Source organism: Trichoderma citrinoviride (assembly GCF_003025115.1).
Source record: "Trichoderma citrinoviride strain TUCIM 6016 unplaced genomic scaffold BBK36scaffold_2, whole genome shotgun sequence".
Classification (NCBI taxonomy): domain Eukaryota; kingdom Fungi; phylum Ascomycota; class Sordariomycetes; order Hypocreales; family Hypocreaceae; genus Trichoderma; species Trichoderma citrinoviride.
The window spans coordinates 2,692,567-2,719,272 of record NW_020194710.1 but is presented as its reverse complement, the minus strand read 5'-3'; the positions used below and the strand labels follow the sequence as shown (position 1 = coordinate 2,719,272).

The following is a 26,706-nucleotide window of genomic DNA, read 5'->3' as shown; positions in this document are numbered from 1 at the left end:
TGGATGATAAGATAAGATAGATAAGCTCCGATGCGGGGGTGGGGCAGCTCTATCCAAAGTTGCTTCTCTTCGACGTCGCTGTAAGTTGGCACATGATGGCAGTGAGGTGATGTTTTTCCAAGGCTCGTGAAGAGCCATATGAATTGGGCATCTCAGCCGATAGTCTTCCCACAACACCATACCTTCTCAATGACATCCTGGACCCGTGGAAATGTAAGAGGGTATCAAGAGGCACGGCAAAGACTCCAGATTCGGCTCACGACGGACACAATTGAACACACAAATTGCACCACCCAGGCTTGGAGAGAGAAAAAAAGGACCCCTACCCAATATTCCTTTTCTATTCTCGTCTGCTATACCCGCTTGACACGCAATATCCTAGTGGTCCGCCATCATGATGAGAGAAGGGCTTGCTAGCACTCCTGAAACTTACAACTTACAAAAATCTATAGACAGCCACTAGCCTTGTCGCACTAGATCCAAGCAAACGTCGCCCATCAGGTCTGGCCCCAGCGCTGCGACCAGCTGCGCAACACTGTGTCGGATGCTCGATGTCGATTTGATACTGCTGCGGTTCCAGCCAGCCAAATCCGACGTCTCGAACAGGGGCCCTGTAGGGAAGATCTTGAGCGGAATGTGGTCCAGGTCCAGTCTCTCTATCGCGCTGAGAGAAGGTATTCCCGGCATTTTGGCTCGGAACAGGGAGCCATAGACTTCCTCATCGTCTGTATCCGTGTCAGTGTAGTCTGAGCTCGCGCCCGCAGACGTCGACAACTCAAAATCTCTGCTGGCAGATGCAGTTGCAGAGTCTGTGGAATGTGGCTCAGACGTGTTAGGGAGATCTTCTCCCAAGCCTTTGGCGAAGCTTGTGTACGTATCCCTGCCAAGGATATCCAGAATAGCCTTATCAAGGGGTCTCCAGTCCAAAGTGTCCGGGTCGAGGATATATTGAGGGCTGTATTCAATCTTGTATTTCATTTTAGGGCAGCTGTGGATGTAGTAACCGGGATACCACCATTTGTAGTTCTCTTCAATCGCGAGAGATATCTCGTAGAGAACGCTCAATTTGCCCGGGGCAAATGGGTGAATGCTTTCGTGGTAGAGAAAGTACACGGAACTGACGCATTGCGGTAGCAAGTCGAGCACTCCGACGGCTACCAGAATCCCGTCTAGGCGGTAGCATTGATGGTAGGAACCCAGGCGGCGCTTTCGTCCATCAGGTCCAACCATGAATCGACGCTGCAGGGGTGAGTTGCACAGAAAGCGCTGGAACGACTGCCTTGTGATTTCGGAAGGCTCGTCCCCATGGACAACTCTCTGGTAATTTTCATAGACGAGGAACTTTTCTTCTGTGAAAGCGTCATCTTCAAGAGTTACAACCCACTTGTGAGCTGGCTCGGGCGGCATCTTCACCCTGCTCAGCTCAGCCTCATGAATACGCTCCGTGAGACAGAATTCGTTGTCACGCTTCTTGGTCTCTTCGCGTGACCTTGGGTATAAGCGTGCAGCCTGCTTGGTATAAGACTCGCCAAGTACGTGTTTGTTGAAGCGATTGATCGTGTGGCGTTGGCTTCTGGTAGGGTAGAACTGTTCAGAATCCAGTCGAATGGTGTAGTGAGGACAGCAAGATGCTCGCTGATTTGGGCGGTACAGAAGCCTTCCAGAGCGCCTCCACCCACGGTCCAACATTTTGAGATAAAACTGAGGGCTAAGAGACGAAGTATTGGCATAATACGAAAAGCCTAGACAATCGAGGAAGAGAATAATAGTTAGCTGGTGGCTCAATCTACCTCGACATTCCGGAGGCTGCACAGCGGGTTTGAGAAGCCAGAGGCCAACAGGACTCGGTTCCTTGCCCTCTTGCGGTACGAAGGCCTGGAGATACGTGATAAAACAATGGTGATGAGACTAACTCTGCCCTCGAGTCCCGCAGTAACCGCATTTTGAAGAATTTGAATACCCTATGCTTTCTGTCAGTACATTCGGAGAACAATAAACTGATCAGTGAGAGAGGGGGCTGAAGGCATCCTGTCCACAGGACAGCGCCGGTTTCTTTAGGAAACAGCATCACAGTACTCGTGTCTAGCGACAAACACACATCCATGAAGTCGCAGCCAGCAAAGGGGGGATACGTAAAGCAGCGTTGCAACATACAATCTCGTAGAGGTCGCGGGGTGGGGGACTGGTGACAGACGGGTTGGGGGAGCGATGATGGAGATGGAGATGGAGTCAAAGGCTCGGGTCACAGCCACTAAGGAAGCCCCATGACGCTGGAACAGCACTACTCCCACGCTCCGTATACATGAGAATGCGTGAGAACTCCAAGGCAGCCGCCATAGTGCTCGTGCTCGCGCTCAATCTGCGGGCAAATGAAAAAGAGTGAGGTTCAAAAGCAGTGAACAGGGGCGTTCGCAACAAAGGAAGACACTCTGCCGAAGCAAATGAAATGCCCCGAGCCAACGAAATGCATTGAAAGCAGCACGTGGCGAGAGAAGAGGGCAGAAAAGCAAGACGGACGGCTTTTATTGACTCACCAATTGGGGATATAAGCTCGCTGCTGCCAGAGGAAGCTTCAGGGGTCTGCCCACCGTGTTGGTCCATGGCTGGTCTGGCACCTCGAGGTTTCCTGAACAGGCAAGTTGGTGCGTGAGACGTCGAGAGGGAACGAGAGCGAGGATTTGTATGTGGTATAAGAAGCGTTGCCTAGGCGGTAAGGACTCGTGTGGGCAGCCGTGTACGGCACTTGTACGCGGCGTAGGATAGGGCGCCAAAGTCGGGATGGAATCAAGCAATAGTGATAGGGAAGCAATGCAAGCAATCGTATAAGCAAAACTCCCGCCGCGGGGGCTCTCAGCTGCCGGCGTGGTTGAGAATCCAGAAGATGGCGATGTTAACGTGTGGGGTGTGATGTAAGGGGTCCAACCGCAGTCATGGCTGCGTCTGTCCGCTGGCTGGGTCGATGCCGATGGCTTGCTTCAGGGCGGAGTTGAGTTGCGCCTGGGAGTGACAGCAGGGCCACGGGCGAGAATGCAGTTGCTTGGTTGGACGTGCCAGGGCAGGGCCGCTATCTCTGTTGCCAGCGGATGGGATTCGCGATGGAGAGGAGAGAGAGACGAGTCTAGCATCGCCAGCGCGCCTGGGCGGAGTAGAAGAGAGGTTGACTGCTAGCGGAACAGGGTTGTTGATGAGGTCAAGTCCAGTCGCCGTGGCGGGGCCAGTGAGGGGGTTGAGTTCAGTGTCCTGGTTTTAGTGAGTTTAGTGGGCGCACAGGGAGCGGGAGTGCGCCCGTTGACAAGCGCCAAAGATGCCAGGTTCAGCGGTCCGTAGCGCAATTGGAACCTCCCGAACGTATTGATGCCACGACCTCCATCCGCTTTCGATATTTGAAATGGCCGCGGATATCCGTGCTGCACCCAGACAGCCGCAACTCTTATCTGGGGTATGTGTTGCATGAGAATGGCTCTTGTGTCCAGGCGTACGAAGCAGAGCCCGGAACAGATTGCCTCTCAAACTGGGCGGTAAGGTGGTAGTCTATCTACAAAGCGTGGTCGGAGCACCGCGACTAGGTACCTAGTGGCAGCTTGGATCCTGTATGCTACAGGTAACATGTGAACGAATGGGGACAGTGACAGCTCATCAAGATGGTTAGCTAGTAGGTGTGTATTATGCGTCAGAGGATCAGTCCATCTTCTAAGACTCTGCGTGTGAGGGCCAAGTGAGTCTAGGTTGGACTGCCTCATAGCACCATGCAGTAGATGGTGATGTATCGTCGGACAAGTTGAACGACCGCAGTATCACTGCGTGTGCGGATATGCATTCTCTCTGCAAGGGGAAGAAGACGAGACGACGGCCTCTCTTGACCGTATCTCCCCGCCTGCTAGTAGTCTATGTATGTACAAAAGTAGGTGCATGGACGTCTTCGGGAACAGTTCGTGCATCAGTGATGTGTAAGGTAGGCAGCTTTGGGTAGGTACTCGCAGCAGGAGTAGAAGCCTCATGCGACCATTTCTCGATGCGGGCTAATGACTGGAAATACAAGTAGGCGTGATATCCGATGATCGGTCAAAGCAGACATGATATGCTGCAATTACGGACTCGAACGTTACGTTGACTTTTGCTGCCACAGCGATACGTCAGTATCGGTACTCCGCACACGCATTGTGTTTCTGGATATCGACCAGCTTCATTGAAGGTGATATTGACAGCTGAGTGTTCCTGCTGGTAGCACTCGTCGTCTGCACATGCGCTCGTGCAAACTGCAAGAAGTCGACAAGCTGGAGCATTTGGCCCGGCGCCATTGGACGAGACATCGGGTGCATGTCGCCTGCATAGAGTGGGCCAACCTTGGCGGTGACATCTTTATTTTATTTCAGGAACTTTCAAGGCTGTCATTGATGAAGGTACCTAATACCTAAGGTAGGTAGAAACACCGACTTCAAGTTCTCGTTGGGGTTGTTGCGTGGGGTGCTGTGTTCGTGTTGCGGTCATGTCGTCTAGTACCTGTATATCGCACACTCACACTCACTCACTGCATGGCTGGGCAGAGCTGAGCATCTTCACTGTAGGTGCATGTACAATGTGCCTTGCTGCCTTGATCCTCACTTGCCGCATCCCCTTGCTTCGTCTCCCAAGATGACCATCAACTTCTTCCATCACCACAACTCCTCTCCAACTTACAGATCCCTCACCCGCCCTTGCCCACGCCGGCGCCACCGGCCCTGACGCACGACATGACTGGGCAGGCAGGCCTTGTCGAGCTCCATCCCATTCACGACACTAACAGAGATGGCACCTTAGTTTGACTATAAAGCTAACGCGGATCCTCCTCGGCCGGACCCCATCCAATATTGAATGCCATGGCACGAGACATGCTACAGATACAGTAGCCCAGAGAGCCATCGCCAACTGCCTGCCTGCCTGCCTGCGACCTTGTTGCCGCCAGAGAGACCTTCTCCTTGTCCTAGTCCTTGGCCTGCTCCCTGGTCAGTTGTTCGTTGTCGTTGTTGTATACAAGTGCAAGTACTTGCCTTCTACGTTGACAACATTGAAGAGTTGTTGTTCACTTGATGCCCTCCATCCTTCACATCAGGCTCTTTTCCGCCTCCCTGCAGCACCGCTCTCTCCATTATAAAGCAACAGGCCGCAACCCCGTGCCGCCTCGCCGTACCGCGCACCCAGATGCACGTGTGCCTCTTCCCGTCGCCTGAGCCTACCTAAGGTAGGTAGTTGCATGCGGCCGTGTCCGGCTTGCTGCCCCTGATACCGCCGCAGATTGCGCTGTCGGATATTATTTTGGACTTGCTTGAACCCGGCCAGGACACAGTACCAAGTACTTGCGGGTTGAAGCTGAAATTGGCATCCAACGGCGCGAGCTTCTGTTGCCTTTCCCTTGCCTGCCCCCAACCTCTCTTGCTATTGATAGGCACTACCTATCTACCTTACTGCCACTGCTGCCTCCTTACCTCCACGCCGCCTACCTTGCAAATTAGAGGTAGTGCTTGTACATACGCTCTGCTTTCACAGTAGCAACATCTCAAGTCCACCTCATCTCCCTCCCTCTTCCAAATACCCCGGGGCATACCGCCACCAGGTAGAATCAATCAATCAACCAACAAGAGTTGCGCGACAAACCTTGGCCCCATCTCCGCGTTCTGAGCCAACCTCTGGCAAGCCCTCGGTTCCACTCCCCGTCCCTTTTCTGCCCTCCAGCAACCGCCAGCTCCAACAGGGGAAAAACCAGCACCAAGCTTCGAATCACACCGCACGAAAAGGCCGCGCTTACAAAGTACTAGTTCCGCCCTGGGACGACTTACTAAATCCCTTCTCCAGCGTGCTGCGTCCCATCAATTTCCGTTCTTTGCAAAGCCTTCGAGTTCACGTTGCCACTGGCCGTATCACTTTCGTACCCAATATACAAGTTTGCAGGAAACCTAATACTCGTGCCCTGCCGAGTAACTGGTACAAGCATCAACCGCCCTCCCACGCAAACCTCATAGGCACAGCGCACTTGCCCAGCGCGCAGTTCCCCGACGCGGCGCCGAACGGCGAAACCATCAAAGTACAAGTACACCAACTTACAAGGACGGAATACTTCGCTTTCCGGCCGTGTCTAGAACGCCATCTCGCCCGCAGAAAAAAAAAAAAACATACCTACCTGGACACCACCTGGGCCTGCATTCGCTTGCACCCCTGTCCTGTCTGTGCCCATTATCTCGACCGGGAAGACAGAAGAACGACGTTGAAGCCCGTTCTCCTGCTCTCTCTAAATCAACGACGATGCAGCACATGTTACTGTGACCCTTTCCCTGCCTCTCCGCCTAACGACCGCTTCTCGACTGTCCGGCAAAATCCCCGTTCCCGGCAGCTTTTTTTTTTCCCTTCCACTCTCTTCCTCGGCCAGCTCTACTCCGTACCTCCAGACGAGTGGCCAATCACCACCGGGTCATCGTCAACCTCTGCACACCCATTCGCATACGCGCAAATCGCAATCACACGAGCACGCTGGCGACGACGGCTGCAGCAATGTCCGGCTCGGCCTCCAGCGGCGAGGGATCCAACAATCGGTCAATGCAGTCGCGGACCGGGCGGAGCAAACAACGTAAGTCGTCTCTTGAGTGAAGGGTGCGGTTTGTCGCACTCCAGATGCCTCCCAGATGCCTCCCCATCCTTCCCTGCAGACCCGAGTCACGTTTCTTCGTCGTCTTGCCTAGACTTCTGCAATTCTCCCCCTCTGCCTTGCATTGTTCTGTGCACCTCCTTGCCGCCATTTGCCTTTGTCAGCCGTCCCTTTGCTTGTCTGCTTTTGCTTCGCTTCGCCGACGCCAAAAGCCCGGGATCCCACTGACCCATCTCCCTCCTGCAGGGTACAACGCACAAGGAGAACGACTTGTCGCCGGCGTCGTGCCGCTCAGCGAAGATCGCAATCGTGTCATCCTAATTCAGTCCACCCGGCGCAAGGGTTGGGTATTGCCCAAGGGAGGGTGGGAGTCGGATGAATCGTGCGAGGAGTCTGCGGTGAGGGAAGCCTGGGAAGAGGCTGGCATCACGGTCAACATTGAACATGACCTGGGCAACTTTGAGGAGAAGCGGCCGCCCAAGACGTCCAAGGACCGGTCTCGCTACTACTTTTTCCAGGGCACCGTGCTGGACCAGCTTGACAATTGGCCGGAAAAGGACAAACGAGAGCGCGGGTGGTTCACGTATACACAGGCAATTGAGGTCCTCGTCAACAGGCCTGAACTCCAGGAAGCTTTGAATCGCTCCTCGATGAACAGGACATGAGCAGCCGCCTTTCCGAGGCGGTGCCCCCCCAGCTGTTTTTTTCCTTACAGCGAAACCTTTCGACCATCCCGGTTCTCCTTGTACACTACACATTCTCCCCTTCTCGAACGACCCCTGGGGGTTTGCCATGGGCTGGCAGGTGTCTTGAGGGCGTGGAAGCGTCTTGGCCGCAGCAGATAGCCTGCGTTGCATTCGTGAACGAAAGCAGATGGCTGAAGAGCCAGAAGCAAGAGAAAGACGAGGACAGTTGCTTGCAATTCCTGGCTGGCGGACCGCGGCGGCTCGCTTGGCTACGGCGCCTACTCTGCTACAGACTTTTCTAACACACACAAGACAAGAAACAGCTAACCATCCAGGGGTGCGATGAGGTTTTGATTTCGGCTCAGGCGTTGTCGGCAGGGTTTTCATCATAGAAGCTATCAGGAAGAAAGAAAAAATACTAAGACGGGCGGGGCACATTGGGGTGTATTACAAGGCATACGGTAATGCTCTTGACATAGGATACACAAAATTAATTGTTTGCAAAGAAGACGGTACCAGCGGTTGGCGAAGCGGTGGCTGGTCGCGCCATCCGCTTGTCCTGTCTGTCCTGTCCTGTCTTTTGTGCGGTCCTGTCTGGACCGCGAGATATCTTTTAGAGCACACCTACCTACTACACGGGGTAGAGAGAGAATTGAGGCCATAGACATGACGAGGGAGCTGTCGTGTGCGCCGGAGCTAAGTACCTGCCTTAGCTCTGGGCCCCAGGCACCCCTCACTCTCTTTGACATGAAGTACCTTACGGGCATGTACACGTATTCGTAAGTACCTGATGACTCAATGGGCATTGTCACCCATTGTCACGCCGAGATCAGCGTGGCTTTCATTGGAGACTGCGTGCTGCTGGGACGATGTGCTGCCGAATCTCGATGTCTTTATTTTAGCCGGGCATCGGGGTCGTTACCGATGCAAGCAAGCAGACATGTAGGAAATAAGGTACTATTAGCAGTATAAGGTAAGGTAGTCTACCTACCCATACGGAGTTGATGTAAGCCGAGGGACATGCCGCCGAGAACCTTGGATGCAGAGTGCTCCGAAGCCTAGACACCGTAAAACGGACTCAAGAGGCATTCGATAGCCTCAGTTGGTGGGTTCTTCAGTCGTGTCGTCGTATGACAGTTATCGTAGGTTGCATCACGGGCATGTTGGTAATACTGCCTTTGCCCCCGTGCAAATTGAATTGTTGCGTACCTTATGATACCTCCAGACGAGGAGCGTCCTCAACAGACCTTAGGTCGGTACTAATTCCGTCCTCTGACGTACATGAACGTAGACCCTCCAAGCAGCCTCAGCGGAAATAGACGCTGACACGTGATGTCTGCTTATCGATAAGTCCACAAGGCGGGTATCCTTGGCCTGACGATAGCGAACCGACCTCGACCTGGGGAAACTGCCATATGTTGTGATTGCTGCTCTACACAGACTTCGCTACCTCTACGAACTTTCTCTCCGGCGGCCATGTTTATATAGACACACACATACCAAAGGGATTCTAACAGCAGACTCATGGACCTTTAAACCGGACCAGCGAACACCATACACATACAGAAAAGACCCGTTATTCCCTCCTCAGACAACACACACACAACACACCACACAACACACAGAAGCTCCTCTTTGTCGCCCACGCCCCATGCCATCATGATGGAAAACCTAGCCATTTCAGACGCCCCTCCTCATCCGCCTCCTCCTGCTACCGGGGGGGCGGCCGCGCAGCCTTTTGCGCAGCTGCCGCCGCAGATGTTTACGACGGCGGCGCAGCTGCTGGACCTTACCGATAGTATGACTCTCCTGGACTGACAACCGGCGGGGATGGAATGGAACACACATGGACGGGGAGAGCGGTTGTATGCGTATGAGAGAAGAGGGAATCCTGGCGCTAACGGAGTGTTTTCCCGTAGAGAAACTCATGGTGGTTCTGCGTGATGGGCGGAAGTTGATTGGAGTATTAAGAAGTTGGGACCAATTCGGTGTGTAATGCCCCTCGTTCCCCTTGACCCTATATCACGCAATCTTGCAAGAGAGGCATCAGCACCGTTCAGGGAGAGAGAAACAAAAAATTGGGAAAATGTACTTTGGTCATCTAACCAGCTTCTTTCTTCGATATCAGCCAACATCGTCCTGCAATCGACAACGGAGCGGATATTCGCCCCGCGCCCCGACAACCCCCAATCAGAGTACCCGTACGGCTACTTCGCCGACATACCGCACGGCATCTTCCTCGTGCGAGGCGAGAACGTCCTGCTCCTGGGCGAGATCGACCTGGACAAGGACGACGACGCGCCGCCGGGGTATCAGCTGGCCGAGGTGGACGTGGTGAAGAGGCTCGCGGAGGCGAAAAAGGCGGCGGACAAGGCCAAGGAGAAGGCGCGCTTGAAGAAGCTGGTGAGGATTGGATTTGAAGGGGAGAACTTGGGGGATATCTTCTTTTGAGCGGTGGGGGACAAAACGGTTATTGTGCACTTGGAGCCAGTGGCCTTGGGGGGAGTTGACTTGAAAGGGGAGAAAAAGAGGATGGGGTTGGAAGGAAAGCCGACAGCAAGGAATTTGTCGTTGCTTCTTGCAGATGCTTCTGTCTGCATCTGTGGTTCTCTGTTTTTGTTTATTTTATGCGCTGCGGCAGAAAGGGCGGTTCGGTGGCAGAATATTGTGAAATGCCCCGGATCGAGAGAGGTTGAGCTGAGCGGGTGCAAGAGAGCTGCTTTATGCTATATGCCTTGAATGGGCTAGATACATCGATTTCGAGTGGCCGCTTGCTTCTACGACAATGGTATGACACAGCTTTCGGTGGGATTTGTTCATATATGGATGGTGCGACAGGCTCATATGTCTCAGTGTTATCAATTTCGTGAGATGCTCATCTTTCAAAAGATGTGTAGAGAGTCTTGCTAGCAAAATACATACATAATCATACAATTGCCCTCTCTAAGCGGACAAAATACCGTTACAGCCACCACCCCCTTTTCTTCCTTCTAACCTTGAGAAGAGAAAACAGCCAACCATACCTGACTCAAGTGGAGAGAGAGGTCAGCGAAGCAAAAAAGCAACCATACAACGCCAGGAGAACCAGACCATTTCTTTCTCCGTCTTTTCTTCTTTTCAGTTTCCGCAGAAGCACACACCCGTTTCCCTTGTTTTTTCACATTTCTTTTAACAATCCCAACGCCGCTTGCTCTCAAACATGGGTATCGGTGTATTATCGCCCGAGTTCCTCATCCCGCCGCCCAGCAGCCAATCCGTCAAGCCGACAAACTTGGCTCCCATGCCCTTCTCCCAGTCGCCCCCCTCCTGCGCCTGCTCGATGGTGTGCGTCAATATCCTCCCCTCGGCGTCAAAGTCGAAGATGAAGAGCCCCGTAAAGGCCTTGTTCGGATCGACGCCCCGCGCGAGGCGCAGCGAGGGCAGCGAGATGCCGGACTCGGACTTGTCGTCGTCCTTTGGCTTGCGCTTCTCGCACCAGCGCACGACGAGCTGCTCCGGTATGGCGCCGGCGCGGCGGGGCAGGAAGGTGAGGGGCTCGGAGGTGACGCGCTCGGCGAGGATCTCGAGCTGGACGTTGCCGATGATGGGCACGCGGTTCCAGGCGATGGGGGAGGTCCAGAGGGCGGCGGTGTAGGCGACGCGGCCGGAGACGACGGGGAGGTGCGGGTGCGTCGAGGGGAAGAGGCGGAGGGAGATGTTGGGGGCGAGGATGTCCTGCGGGAGGGGGGACTGGAGGAGCGTCGGGAGGTGTTCTTGGAGGATTCGGAGAGCTGGAGGAGATTATCGTGTGAGTAACAGTGTCTTACTTCCAGTGTGTTTCCTACCCTTCGTTCTTCTCCGCTGCTTGCCATTGATATGGAATGGGAAGATTTCAAGGTTGTTTAGGGACCAATAATCGGTGCTACTTACTCCTTCCCAGCTTTGCTTTGTTGGGATCCGGCGGCTGGTCTCCTCGACCTCGCACAGCGCCGGTGCTCTCAAAGTAGGTCTTCGGCAGGGTGTTCGTGTTTCGAGTCTCGGGCTTCACCTTCTGCTGCCGCAGCAGCAGGGCATCAGGCAGCGGCTGTTGTCCCGGGGCCGCCTCCGTCGACGGCCGCGCAACTGGCTGGGCCGGGGCATTGGCTGGGCCGAAGCTGGCAATGCGGCGGACAGAAGCGCCGGGCCAGGACCGGGGCAACGGGCAGGTCAGAGTGGTGTTGCGCAGGGGCGCGGCCATTGGATGCGGTTGGCGCTCCTGGGGAGGAGCCGCATGGGATTCGGAGATGGACGAGTTGTCTCGCTGTCTCGCTTGTGGTTTATTGTTTTCGGTCAGAGGTGCAATGGATGGCGAAGCTGGGGCGGCATTGGACCGAGGGGAGCCGGGAGACGGTTCAATCTTTTGTTTTTTGCTGTTAAGCTTTTGGTGCTTCGGTAATAGTGCGTCCTCTCAATTGCAAGGCAAGGCTATACTCGTAGCGGTTGTGAGTGGGCTGCTGTAGGGAGCATCGCTGCGGGGCCGTTCCGCTATTCCGGGTCTCGGACAGAATCGAAGTGGAAGGTCTCGACTGGTTCTCCGTAGGTGATACTTCCAGATGCTCTGCCAAAGCAGGCACACGGAACGGATGAACTCGGGATGGCACGGATGATGTCACTGTGAGGACCGGGCATGGATGGGCATGAGATCATGGTGGCCTGCGACGGGATTCCATTTCTTCCACGCTGATCCATTGGGCAGGACCTGCTGATTGGGACAGCGAAAGAGACAAATGGCGAATGGCTGCATCTCAGGTGATCACGGTCTTGGGAGTGCGAATCACATCTTCGAATCACATGCACGCCTGGTCTATTCTACCGTGCGCCGTAGTTGAGCGGCAGTGCTTTTTGAGTGCAGGCTGCACACACGGGAAGGGCATTTGCGACAAGGGGGATCAGATGTGAGTTAAGGACTCAAGCACAGAATATTAGCTGTTCGTCAAAAGGATACTCGCCGTTACTATGAACAGTCAGTAAAGCTGCATGTCAAACGACGGGAATCTCGCAAAGAATGGAGACGCTCTTCCACAAAAGGTTCCATTATTTACGGGGTTGCGATAGCGGGCAGGCAGATAAGATAAGGTACCGCACTGGGACTCCCGAGGCAGCACCTGCCAGTGTGCACAGCCTTCTGTACCAGCAGAGCAGGCCAATGTCCATCCAGGTTCTTTCTGCCATCAGTTGTTCGACGACTGTGATTCACTGCCTTTTGGCTGCAGCATCCAAGGAGCAAATGGCATAGAAACGTTTCGCTCTGTCCAAGGCACTTTGCAGTACTGCTACCACCAACGCTCCCCCCTGTGCTCGGTGCTTTAGCGCAGCTTGCTCACCAATCCAAAGACCTGAAGTACTGCCTCGTACCTAATAATAGCGTCAAGGTACATATAGTACAAACTGAAACCCAGAGGCTTGCAGGCTGGAGGCTGGAGGCTGGAGGCTCAGGCTCACTGGCCGCACCACGTGACCCGCGCTCCCACCGCCCATCCCATCCTCCCAGCCCAAAGTCCAGCCAACGAGCTTGTCCTTCCCTGACGTACTCGAGACCTTGGCCAGCCGACGCTCCTTTGAACCTCGACCAACCATCCGCCTCGATCGCCACTCGACCATCCTGCATCTCTCCAGAGCCTCAGAGCCTGCTTTGCCCTCCTGTTCCAACAGTCAACGCAACACCAGCCGCCCATCATGAACCCTGAGTGGTACGCAGCCCCCCCCGTCGCTTGATTGCGATACTCTCCTGAATCCTGTCCGTCGTATCTGGTGCTAACGCAGTCCGCAGAGTACAAGTGCAAAACGGGCAATTCCAGTCGGTCGGCTGCGTCGATTCCATCGCTGCGATGCAGTGCGGTGCGATTCTGCTCGGGTAGCAGTCCGGCGATGGGGTTGATACGATGCCTCTGATGACCGCGCCCGTCCCAGACGAGAGATGGGATGGGAGGTGAACCTTTCGCTGACACGCCGCTTCCCCGAATTCTAGATACGACTACCTCTTCAAGCTCCTCCTCATCGGTGACTCCGGTGTTGGAAAGTCTTGTCTGCTGCTGCGATTCGCCGATGACACCTACACCGAGTCCTACATCTCCACCATCGGTGTTGACTTTGTTCGTGGAACCTCGTCTTCTGCAGGACCGTCATTTGCTAATATCCTCGGCAGAAGATTCGAACGATAGAGCTCGACGGCAAGACCGTGAAGCTGCAGATCGTAAGTCATGCATACATCCCCGTACGCCAGATTTCGGCGCAGCCGGCTAAGACTCTTTGATCATCTAGTGGGATACCGCCGGCCAGGAGCGTTTCCGAACCATCACCTCATCCTACTACCGCGGAGCCCACGGCATCTGCGTCGTCTACGACGTCACTGATATGGACTCCTTCAACAACGTCAAGCAGTGGCTCCAGGAGATTGACCGGTATGCCACCGAGGGCGTCAACAAGCTGCTCGTAGGCAACAAGAGCGATATGTCCGATAAGAAGGTGGTTGAGTACACCGTTGCCAAGGTAAGTTGGCGCTCAGCTGCAGCCTGGTGTCTACTCACCAGTCATCTGCATCAAACACTGCCTGGCATCTCCAGGCTGCCATCTCCAGGGGTCTTCAGGCTCTCCGTAAATGTGAAGCTAACGTTTCCTCTCCAGGAATTCGCTGACAGCCTGGGCATCCCCTTCCTCGAGACTTCCGCCAAGAACGCCAGCAACGTCGAGCAGGCTTTCTTGACCATGGCTCGCCAGATCAAGGAGCGCATGGGCACTACGACTGCCAACAACACGAAACCCAGCGTGCACGTTGGCCAGGGCCAGGGTGTCGGCAACTCTTCCAGCAGCAGCTGCTGCTAAATGTTGCCCCCCTCCTGATGGTTTCGAGTGTTTTTGCTTTGTCGTGGTCGAGACTGGTGACAGGATGATTAGAGCAGTATGACTTCCCATGGGGAAACGACTGAACCATGTTTGTTATGACATTTTCCTCCATGATTCTAGGGTTTTCTCAGTTTGCCCTTCCCCATTTCTGCGCATTAGAGTACATCATGTCTCGTTGGATCTCGCCCCCTTCGGACACACGCACGCACAAGTGGCAATCTCGCTTGCTTTCTAGGACAGACACAGTAGGGTCGGGCGGGAAAGGGAGAAGAGGACGATACGGGAGGAAGGACGTGATACTGATACACTCTGGGAACAAGGCGCAAATATCAAGAGAGACGAGGACCTTACGGTTGCGCTAGCTGTACTTTCACGCCTTTCCTTCGCCATTAATGACCCTCCTCCCACGAGAGGTTTCCGTTTGGAAGGTTAATGGACGCTGATGGAAATTGTGGTCTCTGCAGCAAGCTTGTTTTTATTATCTTGGTCTCTTTTTTTTCTTCTTTTATTTACATTGGTATTATTTGTTCGCTATTTCCATTACCTTTGCTCGTCCATTTATATGGTGGTGCTTCGCTGCGGAAGGCCTTTGCTGCCCTCTTTCTTCCCCGTGTCTCTGTAGCCTTGCTCTCATGAGAGATGAGGCAGCATAAATACCTTACCAAGGGAAAACCGCGTACGTGCTTGTTCGAGCCCACCAGTGTGCCTCCCGTAAAGTAAAGTAGTGCTCCAGGTCGAAACCTCTTTGAATAGCCAGCCGTCCATGCCCGTCCCTTCTGTTTCACCGAACAACATTCTTCCTGTTACCTCGGGTCACCTTCCAAAACTTTCCCCTTTCAGGTTTGATCTGGTCCTCGGTGAAGAAAAGCGTAAATCGGTGAAACGATGTGTAAGTCGGTGAAAAAACCGTCGTTGGCAAATGCAAATGACCCTCAAAGGTGATGAATCGTTGCTATGCGCTTTTTTGTGTGATGAAGCAGAAACAATTTACACGATGATTACTACCCGCCATTTCTCAGAGAAAACACACGTTCTCCTGAAATCGTGCAAATTCGCGAAAACGACGGTTGGTAAGTAATAGGTAAGCTCGCTCGCTCGCCGGCCAAGACAAGGGGTGGCTTGCCGAAGCGAGAACCAAAGGGGGGAAGGAAATGGCATTTTCATGGACAAGGGGGGATTTTCATAGCGGCATAGGATTTCTTGACAAAATGAACAAAAAGTGAAAACAAAGTACACAGGCACTGGAAATGACGGGAGGCGGCAGTGGTCCTTCGTTACTATAAGTCATACATGATTAATTTCTATCTAATAGGCCCAGCGAAATCTCGACAACTCAAGAGGCGTCTCGTCGCAAGTCGCCCAAATATCCACCACTACTTTGCAGTACACTTGTCTATATATCCGTAATTGTATGTTGCACCCTGGTACAACCCAGATCACGCCAAAATGTCGTCCAGAACAAACGCTAACATCCGAGTAAAAGAGGTAATGAAACACGACTGCAAACAAAAAGATGGGAAATTAGAATGATGATGAGGGTATGCGTTGGCAGAAGACCGTGGCGTCTAGATGGATTCATAATTCGTTGTAGCCAGAAGGAGTGAGCCTAGCACCCGACCAGACACGACTCATGGCAAGTCACGACTTTGCGTCATGAAGACAAATATTGAAGAGGGAAAATAGAAGGAGAAAAAGAAGGAGAAAGAGACGATGATGGAAGCGCGACACTCAGTGTGCGCACCACTATTCCAAGCCTAGAAACTTGAGAGCTTTCCGGGTATTATTCTTCGGTTCGGCGGGTTTCATGAACATGGGCATGAGCCTACGCTCCTCCAGATCCAACTCGGTATCTGCACTATCAAAGGTAGCCATTGATAGCACGTCACCACGGAGCTGTCGCCGCGTGAATTCACGACTCTGTACTGTGTCTGACTGAGGTGTCATAAGATTGTCCGTAAACGACGGGCGCCGAGAAGACAGCGTCAGCGATCCAGGACTGGAAGAGGCTTCAGCTGAGGTAGGCGATGGTTCGAGCTCGGTGGACATTGAGAACCTGGTAAACAGGGCATCCAACGGGGCGGGTCTCGACTTCCTGCTGTTTCTGTCGGGCGAGGTTTGCTTTCGAGGCGGAGACCCGGAGACGCCGTCCTCAACGTGGATGTTCCAGACGGTAGAGATGAACTTTGCAATGTCTTTGTCAGTAGCTGTAGACGCAAGCAAGAAATTTGCGTTGGAGACTGTAATATCCGTGCTCGATGCCTGTGGTGAGAGACTGGGTGTTTTGGCATCGGCTTTGGCTCCAATGGCAGGGCCTCCGATCTGTGTGAACGGTAGGCGGTCCGGCTTGTTAGGGTCAACAATTTGGGCCACCTTGATGAACTCTACGCCTGCCAACTTCTGCAAGGCCAGTATGGTGGGCAAGTGTTCGGGCGGGTACTCCAGCAAGAGATACCGGATCTCTGGGTGGAGTGCCAAGTACGATTCAAGATGGGGAATAAGCAGCGTCGCCAGAAGGTACGAGTTGGTGAACGGGTTATCGGATGTCTGGTTCGTCAGAGGAAGAGCCGTGAATGCTTGCATGGCATTGGCAAGTAGGTACCTGCTGAGCGGTTAGCTTCTCAGTTCACGGGCTGTGTCGTGCGTATATCATGCGTGAAAAACCTACCGGAAATCTACCCGACCGCTGCGGCCCTGGCGATCACTCGATTTCGTACCAATTGACTCCAGCCGCTTGACGATTCCGGACGAATACACTTTGTCCACACCTTGTTGAGACCCAATCGCCAGAATGGGATCGACTCTTCGGTTGGGCTCCTTTTGCGAGTGTCGAGACTCGGTTTCTCGAAAGACCGGCTTCCACATCCCACCGAACTCGGGAAGCAGAGAAAATTGGAATTGGCGGTAGCCCTCTGATTCTGGGGAAAAGTACTTGCTCAAAATCGATCGAAGCGAGTTCTGGATGGCGACGGCAGTCTGCCCAGATATAATCTCGAGATCGTAGAACTTATCCTCCTTTGCGATGCAGGGAGGTGGTGTTTGTGCTGGCGTCGGAGGCCGAACGACGTTAACCGTCGGAACGATTCTCTTCGGCGGATGCACTTCTCGAATGTGCGTGAAGGGATTCAGATCATCATCATCTGCTGCTGTGTTTAGTACAGAGGTCTCGTGAGCTCTGTCGTGATATCTTTGGTCAAGTGCGGTGGGCTGGTGAAGGGTCGTTGCACCAGGAATTATCGGAGAGTATGAGGAAGACGACAGGATGGGATAGTTGCCGGCCTTGAACGATTTGATGATTGAAGAGAGCAAGGGGCTTGGCGTTTCGTCCTTGAAGTATACAACTAGGTCTTCCACCCAAGGCAGTAATGGCTGGAAGGGTTCCTCAGTCCCCGGGAAGGCCCCAATGGTATTGTGGCCTTTTCTCGTCTTTCTGTCCAGGAGATTCTGGTCAACTTTGATCGACGGTTGGCGACCCTTGGATCGGACCGTTCGTCGTCGATCGATGTAACTTATCCTCCGGATAAGCGTAGGCTCCTCTTCGCCCGAGACCATGAAAGACTGGGAACGGCGGGCAGCATTAGGCTCTGCTTCCATCTCTGCGGAAGCTTCTGAGATGCAAAGGTCTCTCAACTTGGCACTGAGCGGGTAGATTCTATCCAGTGACCTGACTCTGTGCGGCGCTCCCTTAGAGCTCCCAACCGATGCGCGCAGGTCGTGCGTCATAGAATCTCCGCTTCCCCTGCGATCATGTGTGCCGGCATTGAGTAATTCGGATCTGGGAGAGAGCATTTCAATGTCACGGGACACCCGAAGGCTCGAGCTGACTGGAGATTTGTGGACAACGCCACAGGGCGACGCCGGCCTGATCTCTGCAGAGTCCAGCATCAGCCTTTTCGACGGTCGGTTGTAGTCAACGGCGGCAAAGGTTGGCGCTTCGGGGGTCAGAGGGCCGTCGTCATCCATAGCTTCTTCGTCCTCAACTTGCGCGCCAAAGAGGAAAAACGGAGCTGCGTCGCCAAAGCCATCCGAGTAGCCGTACAGCGGTAGGCTCAGACTTCGCGGCCGAGTAGTCGCGGCAAGGTCGAGCAAGTCATGTGGTTGCAAGTTGGCTGTTTGTCGGTCCAGGTCATCGGCGGCTCTCATGGCCCTCGTTATGGGATCATTGAACTCTTCGTTGAACGTTGCGGCATCTCCAGAAATGGCGTGGCTGTGAATTTGGCTCTTAGCCTCGAGACCGGCCAGGCCGTCCTTGGCCAACTGGGCGTAAACAGCTTCCGCCTCTACCCTGTCTCCACTCGTCTCGTGCTTCATGATAGCTTTGATACAGAGGGCGTGGGCACTGGGCGTGCCACCGTTAAGAAATGCCAGTCGCTTGTTCGACGTCGTTGCTCCATGTAAGAAGCATCGTGCAGCTTCATGACGGGCGGAAAGGGCATCGTGAACCTTTCGAACATAGGCCCGCACCTCGAACGCCTTGTCCGAGTCATTACTGGGAATGTAGTGCTGAATCGCGGGAAGAATGAGAATCTGGGGTGAGGTTGGCAGCAGTCGGAGCTGAGTTGACACAACGTCGAGGGGGCCTTCGAAGGCAACAACACTGCCATACTCGTCCATTCTGGTGTCTGCCATGGTGAAGAGCGTGTCCCAATCGACGTCTGAACCAAGGCAGGAGGCAGGTTGATTAAGGAAGAGAGTGGCTCAGGAAATGTGAGCGGAGCCGAAGAAGGTCGGCAGGAATTTGTCGGCTGTTGATTGACCGCAGGGCCCAGGGCCGCGGCGGAGGCAGTGATGGAGAACAGGGACGAAGTGGAATGGCGGTGGGTGAGCGACCTGCTCCCACTTTGTTTCAGTCTTCGTTTCCCTGTGTGTCCTTTAGATGTTCGGTGAAGGCATGACCACAGCAACGCAGTCGAGACTTCCAATTCGCCGAGACAGGTGAAGCTGCGAGAGCCCGAGAGCTAGGCGGGAGCTATAGCTGCGCTTTTCTATCGACAGCGGCGAATCCTAGAAAATGACAAGTGACGGTAGGAGACGTCAGCAGGGGTAGCGAAGAAAGGGTTGACTTGCAGGGCCAGGATGACCAGCAGCAAGGAAGCGGGCAGAACTACCGAGTACGATGGGAGAAGCCTCGGGGGCAGTGAAAGAGAGGAGTGATATGGTATTGAGGAGAGGAGGAGAGGCAACAAGACACGAGAGGAGGTGGGAATTCAGGAAAGGATGGTAGACGAGAACCGAGGGAGCGAGGACATGGGAATGCTGAGAGGAGGAGGAGGGAGTTGATGTTTGTCGACGTCAGGTTGAGTTGGTCAACAATGAACGAGGATCTGGAAGTAGCACACAGCAGTTTGTCCCGGCGTCGAATCAGATGCGAGAGAGCTTCGTCCAGAGCTTCTGGCGGCTGGCAGCAGCAGCTGCCGCCGGGTACCTGGGCGAGCTGGGACAGGCGCCAGATACCTGCAGCTCGGCGTAGGCTGTGAGCCTCGTAGAAGTACCTCGAAAAGTGCAGAAAATGTACAGGTACAGGTACGATTACGGAGCACGGAGCACTTGTCCTGCATTGCACTTGCCTCAGACCGCATGGGCCACTCCCACTGCTCTGCACCTGCCTCATATCGGTGGCCTGTAACACCCCGTACCTGCCTTAGAACGAACAGAGAGACACACAACCCAACACAGCACAGAGCACAACCTTGAAGTACAGGTACTCATTACGGGCGCACAAGGCCAGGTACAGAGTACGAGCGGTGCGTTCAGGCGGTTGCCAGCGCCGCTGCAGATGTCGTGCGTGTGCGAGCTGTGCCCATCGTGCAGGTCGTACAGAAGACTTGTCCGGCAAGCGCGTGCACCACGACTAAGGTACTCCGTACACGGCAAGTCTCTCGAGCACAAGCCGGGACTTGACCACCGACTCGGCTCTGCGCCCCACTGAAGCTGCAGGGATCAGCTTGGCCCCAAATTGGAGCTTCATCGCCGGGCCATTTGGTTGGCATTAACCAACCAACTGGAAGCTGTGCTGTCGCCTGTATGCATTGAGTGTGCTACTACGCGTACTAAGACGACCACCTTACTGCTCCTACTGCGACGACAACTGATTCCAGGCCGCTGCCTCAGCTCAAGCTTCCATTGCCGTCACTTATCACCTCAGCATCAGCGTTACCATGAAGGATATGCCCGAGTCTGGCCGCGCCTGGACCACCTTGCCTTGCCTGGCAGAAGCTTGTCAGAAGCAGCTCCGTGGGCGCACGGTTTGCTGGCCGAGCAAGGGGACAGCTCATCAGCTTGTCTGTCCGTGTGTTCTCTTTTCTTTCTTTTTCTTCTTCGATTCCTATTATGGAGACGCTGTTGCGCAGGCGGTGTTCAGGTAGTATCCGATCCACCGAGCGTCGACCACTCCGTCCCTACAGAACTTCGGCCGGGAGCTACTCTGTCCGTATTTCTCGAGACAGAACAGCAAGAGACAAAGACACGGCTCGGCCAACCTGAGAAGAGAACGGGTTCCGTCCGTTTGATGCCGCTAGGCTACTGGCCTGCATCCTTCATCGCAGTCCTCGGCTGACGCTACCATACTGGGGTATCCCATTCGCCAGTCTTCGCCAGTTCCTTCGGTGAGGTGGTTGCATCACGAGAAAAGGAGGCTTCGACATCGCTATTTTGGGGCTCTGATCTGACAGTACATGTTGTTCGTACTCTTCTGGATCTTGGTGGGAACCAGGGGGTTGTTCTTTCGGGCTTGGGACGGACAGGAAGCGAAAAGTGGCTTGACAGGGGCATGCATTCTGACATGGGGAAACGGCGATGCGAAATGGAATTGGGCTGTTCATCAAGCCCCTGGTGACCAACGGACCAGGTCTTTTGGGCGCCAACGACGACAAAAAGGCCCTACGAGAACACAGTTTGACGGTCTATCACGGCCGCAGCACGAACGCGATCTGCACATGCATCGCTTCGGGGTGCGAAGTGCCTGTTGGTCTTGACGCTAACAACTCCCAGTGTATCATGCAACGGAGTCATCTCCGACCCTCTCACCCCATCGGCTCCAGTGAGGATTCGAGGCACAACGCAGCCTTCAGCCCACTCGCCCACACTCTTGCCAACCGGACGCCGGGGACCCCACACAGCCAAGAGGCACTCAAGAGACGTTCTTGCTGGCGGCCATTGGACAGCGAGAGGCGGTACTCCGTCATACAGGCTAGTAGTACAACTGATACTCCACGCCTACAGAAACCTTCGGCGGATAAATCTGGCGTCCTCTCAACAAGCACAGGTACCAGGCACGATCATGTCTTAGACCCGATCGGCAACGACAGCCTGCAATGACGCTGCGGTGCTCCGTTGTGGCATATTGAAGTGAGTCAGCATGATCCAGTCCATGCGAGTTCATATGGGAGAGGACCCGTGCGAGAAGCTACAAACGTCCAGAGACTAGGTGCTCGGTGTAAACGACGGACGTATCGTGGCACATGTTTGATATCCTGTTGCGCATCGCTCTCATCCAGGCGCTGGGCTGGGGAGATCGGGGGCACAGCTGACCTCAGCCGGGCAATCATGACGCACCGCCTCATCGCCGTCACAGCTCCACGCATCTCGATTGGCTACGCTGCAAGGATGCAGCCGCCAGCATCTATCTGTATTACCCATATCAGCGCTTCCGGGAGGTGTAAATACTCGGGAAAACATGATGGTTTCAAACGACCACCCGGGACCAAAAAGGCACGGTACCAATCACAAGCTCGAGTCCTGGCCGCTAAATTCCCGGTGGTGTAGATCGTGGTGGTGGCATCATCACAACCTCTGCGAATCAACTGGCTGTTTGGCTGTGTCCCGAGGACCACAAGGCGCCATCCAGGTACGCGAAAAGCAGCGAAGCAGCGTGGCCGTTTGCTCACTGGGTAGTACTCTAGATCAAGCAAACAGATCATCAGCACTTGCCAAATGATGGCCAATGCCATCAAGTATGTACGAGCTGCCGGCATTCCCACCAAAGTCTCCGCAACTTGAATTATGCTTCCGCCATCGGACGTGCACTGCTCACAACATGGTTGCGCTGGATCTCAGATTCTCGGCTGCGGTGACTCCCAACATCAGACTGCGGCTCTCTTCTAGGTACCAACTGAAGCAGTGTTTGTTGGACCTACCCTGACGCGGGGAGGGATTGCGCTTGCGCATGTCAGTATTCTCGGCTTTCAGAGACTTGCAGAGGACTGAACCGCGAAATGTGGTAAGGTAGTACATCCAGGGGCGAACGTCTGCTGAAACTGTCGTTGTAGAACGACATCAAACGCCAATACTCATGCTCAGACATGCCTGCCTCCGTCTGATCGAAAGTAGGTCACACCTCCAATAAAACTCCGCCGAGCGGTTCCCTGAGGACTATCACGGCTGCGTTGCTTGAAGAGTCCAACGCCACCGTCCAACCACAAAGCGTGGCTTGTTTCGACTTGCTCGCACCTCGTAAATGCTGGACGACATGACCCAGGGGGTCTATGAAATCTGTCGTCAACAGACAAGAGCCACCAGTTCGTGGTTGTGGACTCACACAACGCCTGTACTCAGTGCTCCAAGATTTAACGCACAGTTACGCCGCTGCGTGCTAACCATGAAAGCTCAGCCAACGAAATACCCGGGCGAGGCATCGGATGACGCTCGAGCAATCAGGTTGTTGGGTCCCGTTCGGTTTACTACTACGCATTCAAGGTATGATAACGCTAGAAGTGGCTTCCTGTGTGTCTCTGTGGAAAGGGACATCCTGCCACCAAGTCCCATTGGCCAAATCTTGTGCTGGAACAGGCAACACAGGCGTGAAACATCATCTCGGACTCGTATCTAATACAATTCCTTTCCGCAGAGGCCTGCTCCGAATAAGAAACCTTCCGTGTAAGAGAAGTGAGAGCACATGCAGCTTTTAGAAGCGAAAGGGACTCAGCTACTTGCAAAGAAACTTGGCTGCGTGACGTTGTCCTCACGGTAGCCTCGCCAGCTGCAAGCCACGAGTTTCATGAGGCAATATCAACTCACTCGTCAGGTACCAAACCCAACAGGTGCGTGCTTGTGCAACTCATACATGAAGCCCCAGAATCTGTCTCACAAAAGCAGCTCAGGCCCATGCGTTCGGGGACGGTCCGCCGCGATTAGGAACACGATCCTGCTGATTTGTGACGAACGAAGAGGGTCTGTGCTTCAGGCACCAGTCCAAGGTCGTTTCCGGGAGATTTGCCTCAAGAAGACCCGGTCAACCCTCTCCGTACCAAACAAGCACCTGACCTTGGGCTGAAATGACAACTTTCGCTTAAATGACCTCGTCGAGACTCAAATGGGTGCAATATCGGGAAGACAAGCCGAGAGAAAAGAGACATATGCAGGCTTACCCTACATGCAGGTGTTCAGAACCGCGGCATCTCCGTTGTCCTCGATGGAGCTGGACTTGACCTCAACGGCAGGCTGCGGCTGACAGCAATCTCTCTTTGTTGCCCTTCTTGAATCCTGAGCCGACAATGTTCCACAGATGAAGCCTTTTTGCCTGGGTTGATCTGCGGCTAACCGGCCAACGGCAGATATCTTGGAGATGCGCTGCCAGAAACCCCTGGAGCTCCACAATGCAAGCATCTCCAAGACAAACTAGTACCGGACCGACGGCGAACAATATTATCTGGGAGAGCGGCCAGCTAAGCAAGAGGTCGGCTATGCGTGGCTAATACCTGAGAGAACTGACTCTAGCTAGCCTTATCACTTAGGTCGTTGGTACTGACATACTGACTGTGGGACAGAGACTTGTCGATCGCAGCTCACCAACGATCGCAACTCATCAACGCCAGCCGCCTAAGGGATCGGAAGCAGCAGGATAGCTCTAACCTTCCGGGATATCTCTTGACAGTTGCGGACACCGCCGAGTCCCGGCCCTTTGCAACATCAGGCAGCTGCTCCCATCACTTCATTGTTGGGTTATCAGGTTTAACTCTCTAGTTAGGCCAACCGTAACATGTTGAATGAATCCGATTGAATGTTGCCGTCGCATAGCTCCTCTTCCCAGCCGGTACGTGTGATCCAGGAGATGATGCAAGCGAAATCAAGCAGTTGGGTTTGCGGCACAGGAGCTTCTGTGCACATGCCAGCCCGTTGCGTTCAAGTTTCAAGAGGTTGTGCATCTCCTCCCCTGACAGCTCCATGTACACAAGATTGTCAAATATACTAAGCGTATAGTGGTTCGTAAAGAATGGCATTTCCATCCAAGTTATTGCTGGAGCAACTAACGATTCCTACTTCTCACAAAGTGGGCGTGGTGTGAGATGACTGCGGCAAGATGTCAGGTATTGGGGCAATGTGTGTGTACGAGTATATGCAAGTAGGCAACTCCCCGTTTGCTTGCCAGATGGCCGGGTTTCGGGGACAGAAAGAGTCGGTGAGTATGGTTTACCGTGGGATCGTTTCATGTCAAATGCAGTGGAATGGGTCCAACAATCACGAACCTCCGTTTGCAGGACCGAGGTAGTATATCGAAGGATGAACTGAAGCAGGTAGCCGTCAAAGCAGCATCTCGGCGCCAACACACGCCTGGGTCAACCGCGGGCGCCCCCCAACAACAGTGAGCCCCTGAATCGACCACTTTCAACAGAACAGGCGTGTTAAGATTCCGACTAGTAATTCCTGGTGCTTGAAATGTTGGCTGGCTGAGCGGGAACCGAGTAGCAACCGATCAATCATCCATCAGTTCGGCTAGTTCCGCCTCTTCCTCTGCTGTCAACAGGCTTCCTCCTTCCGGCTGGGCTTCCTGTTCCACTGGCTTCTTGGACTCTTCCATCTTCTTGACCACCTCATCCAGCTCGCCCTTATTCAGGGGCCACGTACGAATGGTGCCGTCGATGCTCACGCTGCAGACCTTGTCGGGTAGGCCTCGCGAGTTGCGCAGCAAGACGAGATCCGTCACCTCCTCATAGTGTCCCTCCAGCGTGCAATACAGCTTCCCCGAAGACCGATCCCAGACCTTGACATTCTCGTCCCGGCCAGCGGTGATGACCCAGCTCTCGGTGGGAACCACGGCGCGGACGTAGTCGCCGTGCACAAAGACGTCGTCGGCGGCAAAGTTGCGCGAGCGGGACAGGCACTTTGCGGTGCCGTCGGCGCTGGCGGTCCAGAGATCGCCGTCCTCGCCGTCGAGGTCGAACACGAGCTTGTAGACGCTCGTGTCGTGCTCGGCGATGGTGAGCTTCTCCGCGTCGGGCCGGTCGTGGAAGGCCTCGGGCAGCTGCTCGAAGCCGTCGAGGGAGATCTTCCACCTGCGGATGTGCGGGTCGCTGCTGGCGCTGGCGACGACGAGGGCGTCGGGCGTGCTGAGGACGGGGTCGACGGCCATGTGCTGCACGGCGAGCATCGTCGTCGTCGGGTCCTGCAGGGCGTGCAGGCGCCGGCCCGACTCGACGTCCCAGACGAGCATCTTCTTGTCCGCGCCGCCGCTGATGAGGACCTCCTTGCCGGCTATCCGGGCGCAGACGACGACCTTGACGAAGTCTGCGTGGCCGCTGAACTTGCGGCCGGGCTGGGCGGTGTCGGCGTCCCAGGACCAGATGTCCCTGTCCCAGCAGCCGGCGAAGACGGTCTTGCTGGCGGTGCCGCCGACGGCGACGCACGTCACGGGGGCTTTGGGGCCTCGGTAGGTGGTTTTTATAGAGCCCGACTATATGAGACCGGATGAGTATTCTTTTTGTCTTCGCATCGTGGATTGCATGAGCTGCAGGTCACACAGCTGGTTGAAGATGACTTACTGTGAGGTCTATGCGGCGAACGAAGCCTGCCGATTCCGCGATGAAGATGGCGGTGGAGGGAGAAGAGGGGTCTGGGACGGCGGCGAGGATCTTGGACTTCATGATGATTGGGTCGCCATTCTTGTTGCTGGACTTGAGCGCCTTGCGCTCTCTCTCAGCGTTGGAGGCGCTGTGAGCATCTTGTTAGTATAGGCAAGCAAAGATATGTGCAGATGAGTTGATGCCTGTGCTCACTCGGTCTGGAAGAAGGCGTCTCTGTCTGAGGTTTCCATGGCGGATGGTTGTGAGATGTTGATTTGTAAGTTGGATAGGAGAATGGATTATCTTGGTGATGAGGTTGAGGTGAGAGAAAAGGGGTGAAGCGACGCAGGTTTATATGTGGTCTTGAAGGCCAGGGATTCGTCCAGGCTGCCGAATAATTACCAAATAGACTAGTAGTGTCGTGATGATTAGCTCTTCTTCTTCTAACTCATCAAGAGGTGTGCAGAATTGTCATAGATGTCTAGATAGATGCAGGCCCCCATCAAAAGCGTCGAATATGGGTACAAAGTCCTAGATTGAACAGCCAGCAAATGGCGGGGCTGCCACTGACAGCCCAGGCCATTGGGAGGGCTGCTGCTAGAATTCGACCGCGGGGCAGCGCGACACGGGACTTTAATTGACAAACGCGCTCGAGACGCGTCTCCCCTCCGTCACAGGCGAACTCCAGCTTGAGGCTCTCTCCAACGCTGCCGCCGGACTCTCCGTCCAGCCACCAGATGCTTCTCTGATCTCGCTCGCATCCTGCAAA

General features: G+C 54.4%; 7 protein-coding genes across 7 annotated transcripts; 3 read left to right on the top strand and 4 right to left on the bottom strand.

The window, feature by feature from the left end:
* Positions 1 to 459: 459 nt before the first annotated feature.
* BBK36DRAFT_1166257 (hypothetical protein) lies at positions 460 to 2,601 on the bottom strand (the record flags this gene model as incomplete). The annotated part of the gene is made up of 2 exons (XM_024894885.1): positions 460 to 1,742; positions 2,535 to 2,601. 2 exons carry the CDS (start codon positions 2,599 to 2,601, stop codon positions 460 to 462), a joined length of 1,350 nt encoding a protein of 449 aa, XP_024753378.1.
* A 3,550-nt stretch (positions 2,602 to 6,151) lies between these two features.
* On the top strand, positions 6,152 to 7,291 carry BBK36DRAFT_1134429 (hypothetical protein). Its single transcript, XM_024892303.1, has 3 exons — positions 6,152 to 6,336; positions 6,391 to 6,598; positions 6,863 to 7,291. Exons 2-3 carry the CDS (start codon positions 6,523 to 6,525, stop codon positions 7,279 to 7,281), a joined length of 495 nt encoding a protein of 164 aa, XP_024753377.1. The 5' UTR covers positions 6,152 to 6,336; positions 6,391 to 6,522; the 3' UTR covers positions 7,282 to 7,291.
* Positions 7,292 to 8,961: 1,670 nt separating this feature from the next.
* Positions 8,962 to 9,753, top strand: BBK36DRAFT_1189418 (Sm-like ribonucleo protein; the record flags this gene model as incomplete). Its single annotated transcript, XM_024896619.1, has 3 exons — positions 8,962 to 9,100; positions 9,222 to 9,290; positions 9,431 to 9,753. 3 exons carry the CDS (start codon positions 8,962 to 8,964, stop codon positions 9,751 to 9,753), a joined length of 531 nt encoding a protein of 176 aa, XP_024753376.1.
* Positions 9,754 to 10,542: 789 nt separating this feature from the next.
* BBK36DRAFT_1082801 (hypothetical protein) lies at positions 10,543 to 11,245 on the bottom strand (the record flags this gene model as incomplete). The annotated part of the gene is made up of 2 exons (XM_024888927.1): positions 10,543 to 11,072; positions 11,212 to 11,245. Coding segments are annotated over 2 exons (564 nt in total), but the record flags the coding sequence as incomplete, so codon positions are not given.
* A 1,736-nt stretch (positions 11,246 to 12,981) lies between these two features.
* BBK36DRAFT_1134426 (small GTP-binding protein) lies at positions 12,982 to 14,145 on the top strand (the record flags this gene model as incomplete). Its single annotated transcript, XM_024892302.1, has 5 exons — positions 12,982 to 13,007; positions 13,289 to 13,412; positions 13,466 to 13,513; positions 13,582 to 13,809; positions 13,945 to 14,145. The coding sequence occupies exons 1-5, from the start codon at positions 12,997 to 12,999 to the stop codon at positions 14,140 to 14,142; spliced, it is 609 nt and encodes a 202-aa protein (XP_024753374.1). The 5' UTR covers positions 12,982 to 12,996.
* Positions 14,146 to 15,906: 1,761 nt separating this feature from the next.
* Positions 15,907 to 18,789, bottom strand: BBK36DRAFT_1110715 (hypothetical protein; the record flags this gene model as incomplete). Its single annotated transcript, XM_024889616.1, has 2 exons — positions 15,907 to 16,765; positions 16,829 to 18,789. The coding sequence occupies 2 exons, from the start codon at positions 18,787 to 18,789 to the stop codon at positions 15,907 to 15,909; spliced, it is 2,820 nt and encodes a 939-aa protein (XP_024753373.1).
* A 6,060-nt stretch (positions 18,790 to 24,849) lies between these two features.
* Positions 24,850 to 26,230, bottom strand: BBK36DRAFT_1134425 (WD40 repeat-like protein; the record flags this gene model as incomplete). Its single annotated transcript, XM_024892301.1, has 3 exons — positions 26,151 to 26,230; positions 25,917 to 26,085; positions 24,850 to 25,828 (listed from the first exon to the last, which is right to left on the bottom strand). The coding sequence occupies exons 1-3, from the start codon at positions 26,186 to 26,188 to the stop codon at positions 24,851 to 24,853; spliced, it is 1,185 nt and encodes a 394-aa protein (XP_024753372.1). The 5' UTR covers positions 26,189 to 26,230.
* Positions 26,231 to 26,706: the final 476 nt, after the last annotated feature.

Excerpts from the sequence above, each read along its gene's own strand:
- BBK36DRAFT_1134429 (XM_024892303.1), top strand. The coding sequence starts at position 6,523 with ATGTCCGGCTCGGCCTCCAGCGGCGAGGGATCCAACAATCGGTCAATG. Across the intron at positions 6,599-6,862 it reads GACCGGGCGGAGCAAACAAC|GGTACAACGCACAAGGAGAA; the intron begins GTAAGTCGTCTC and ends TCCCTCCTGCAG.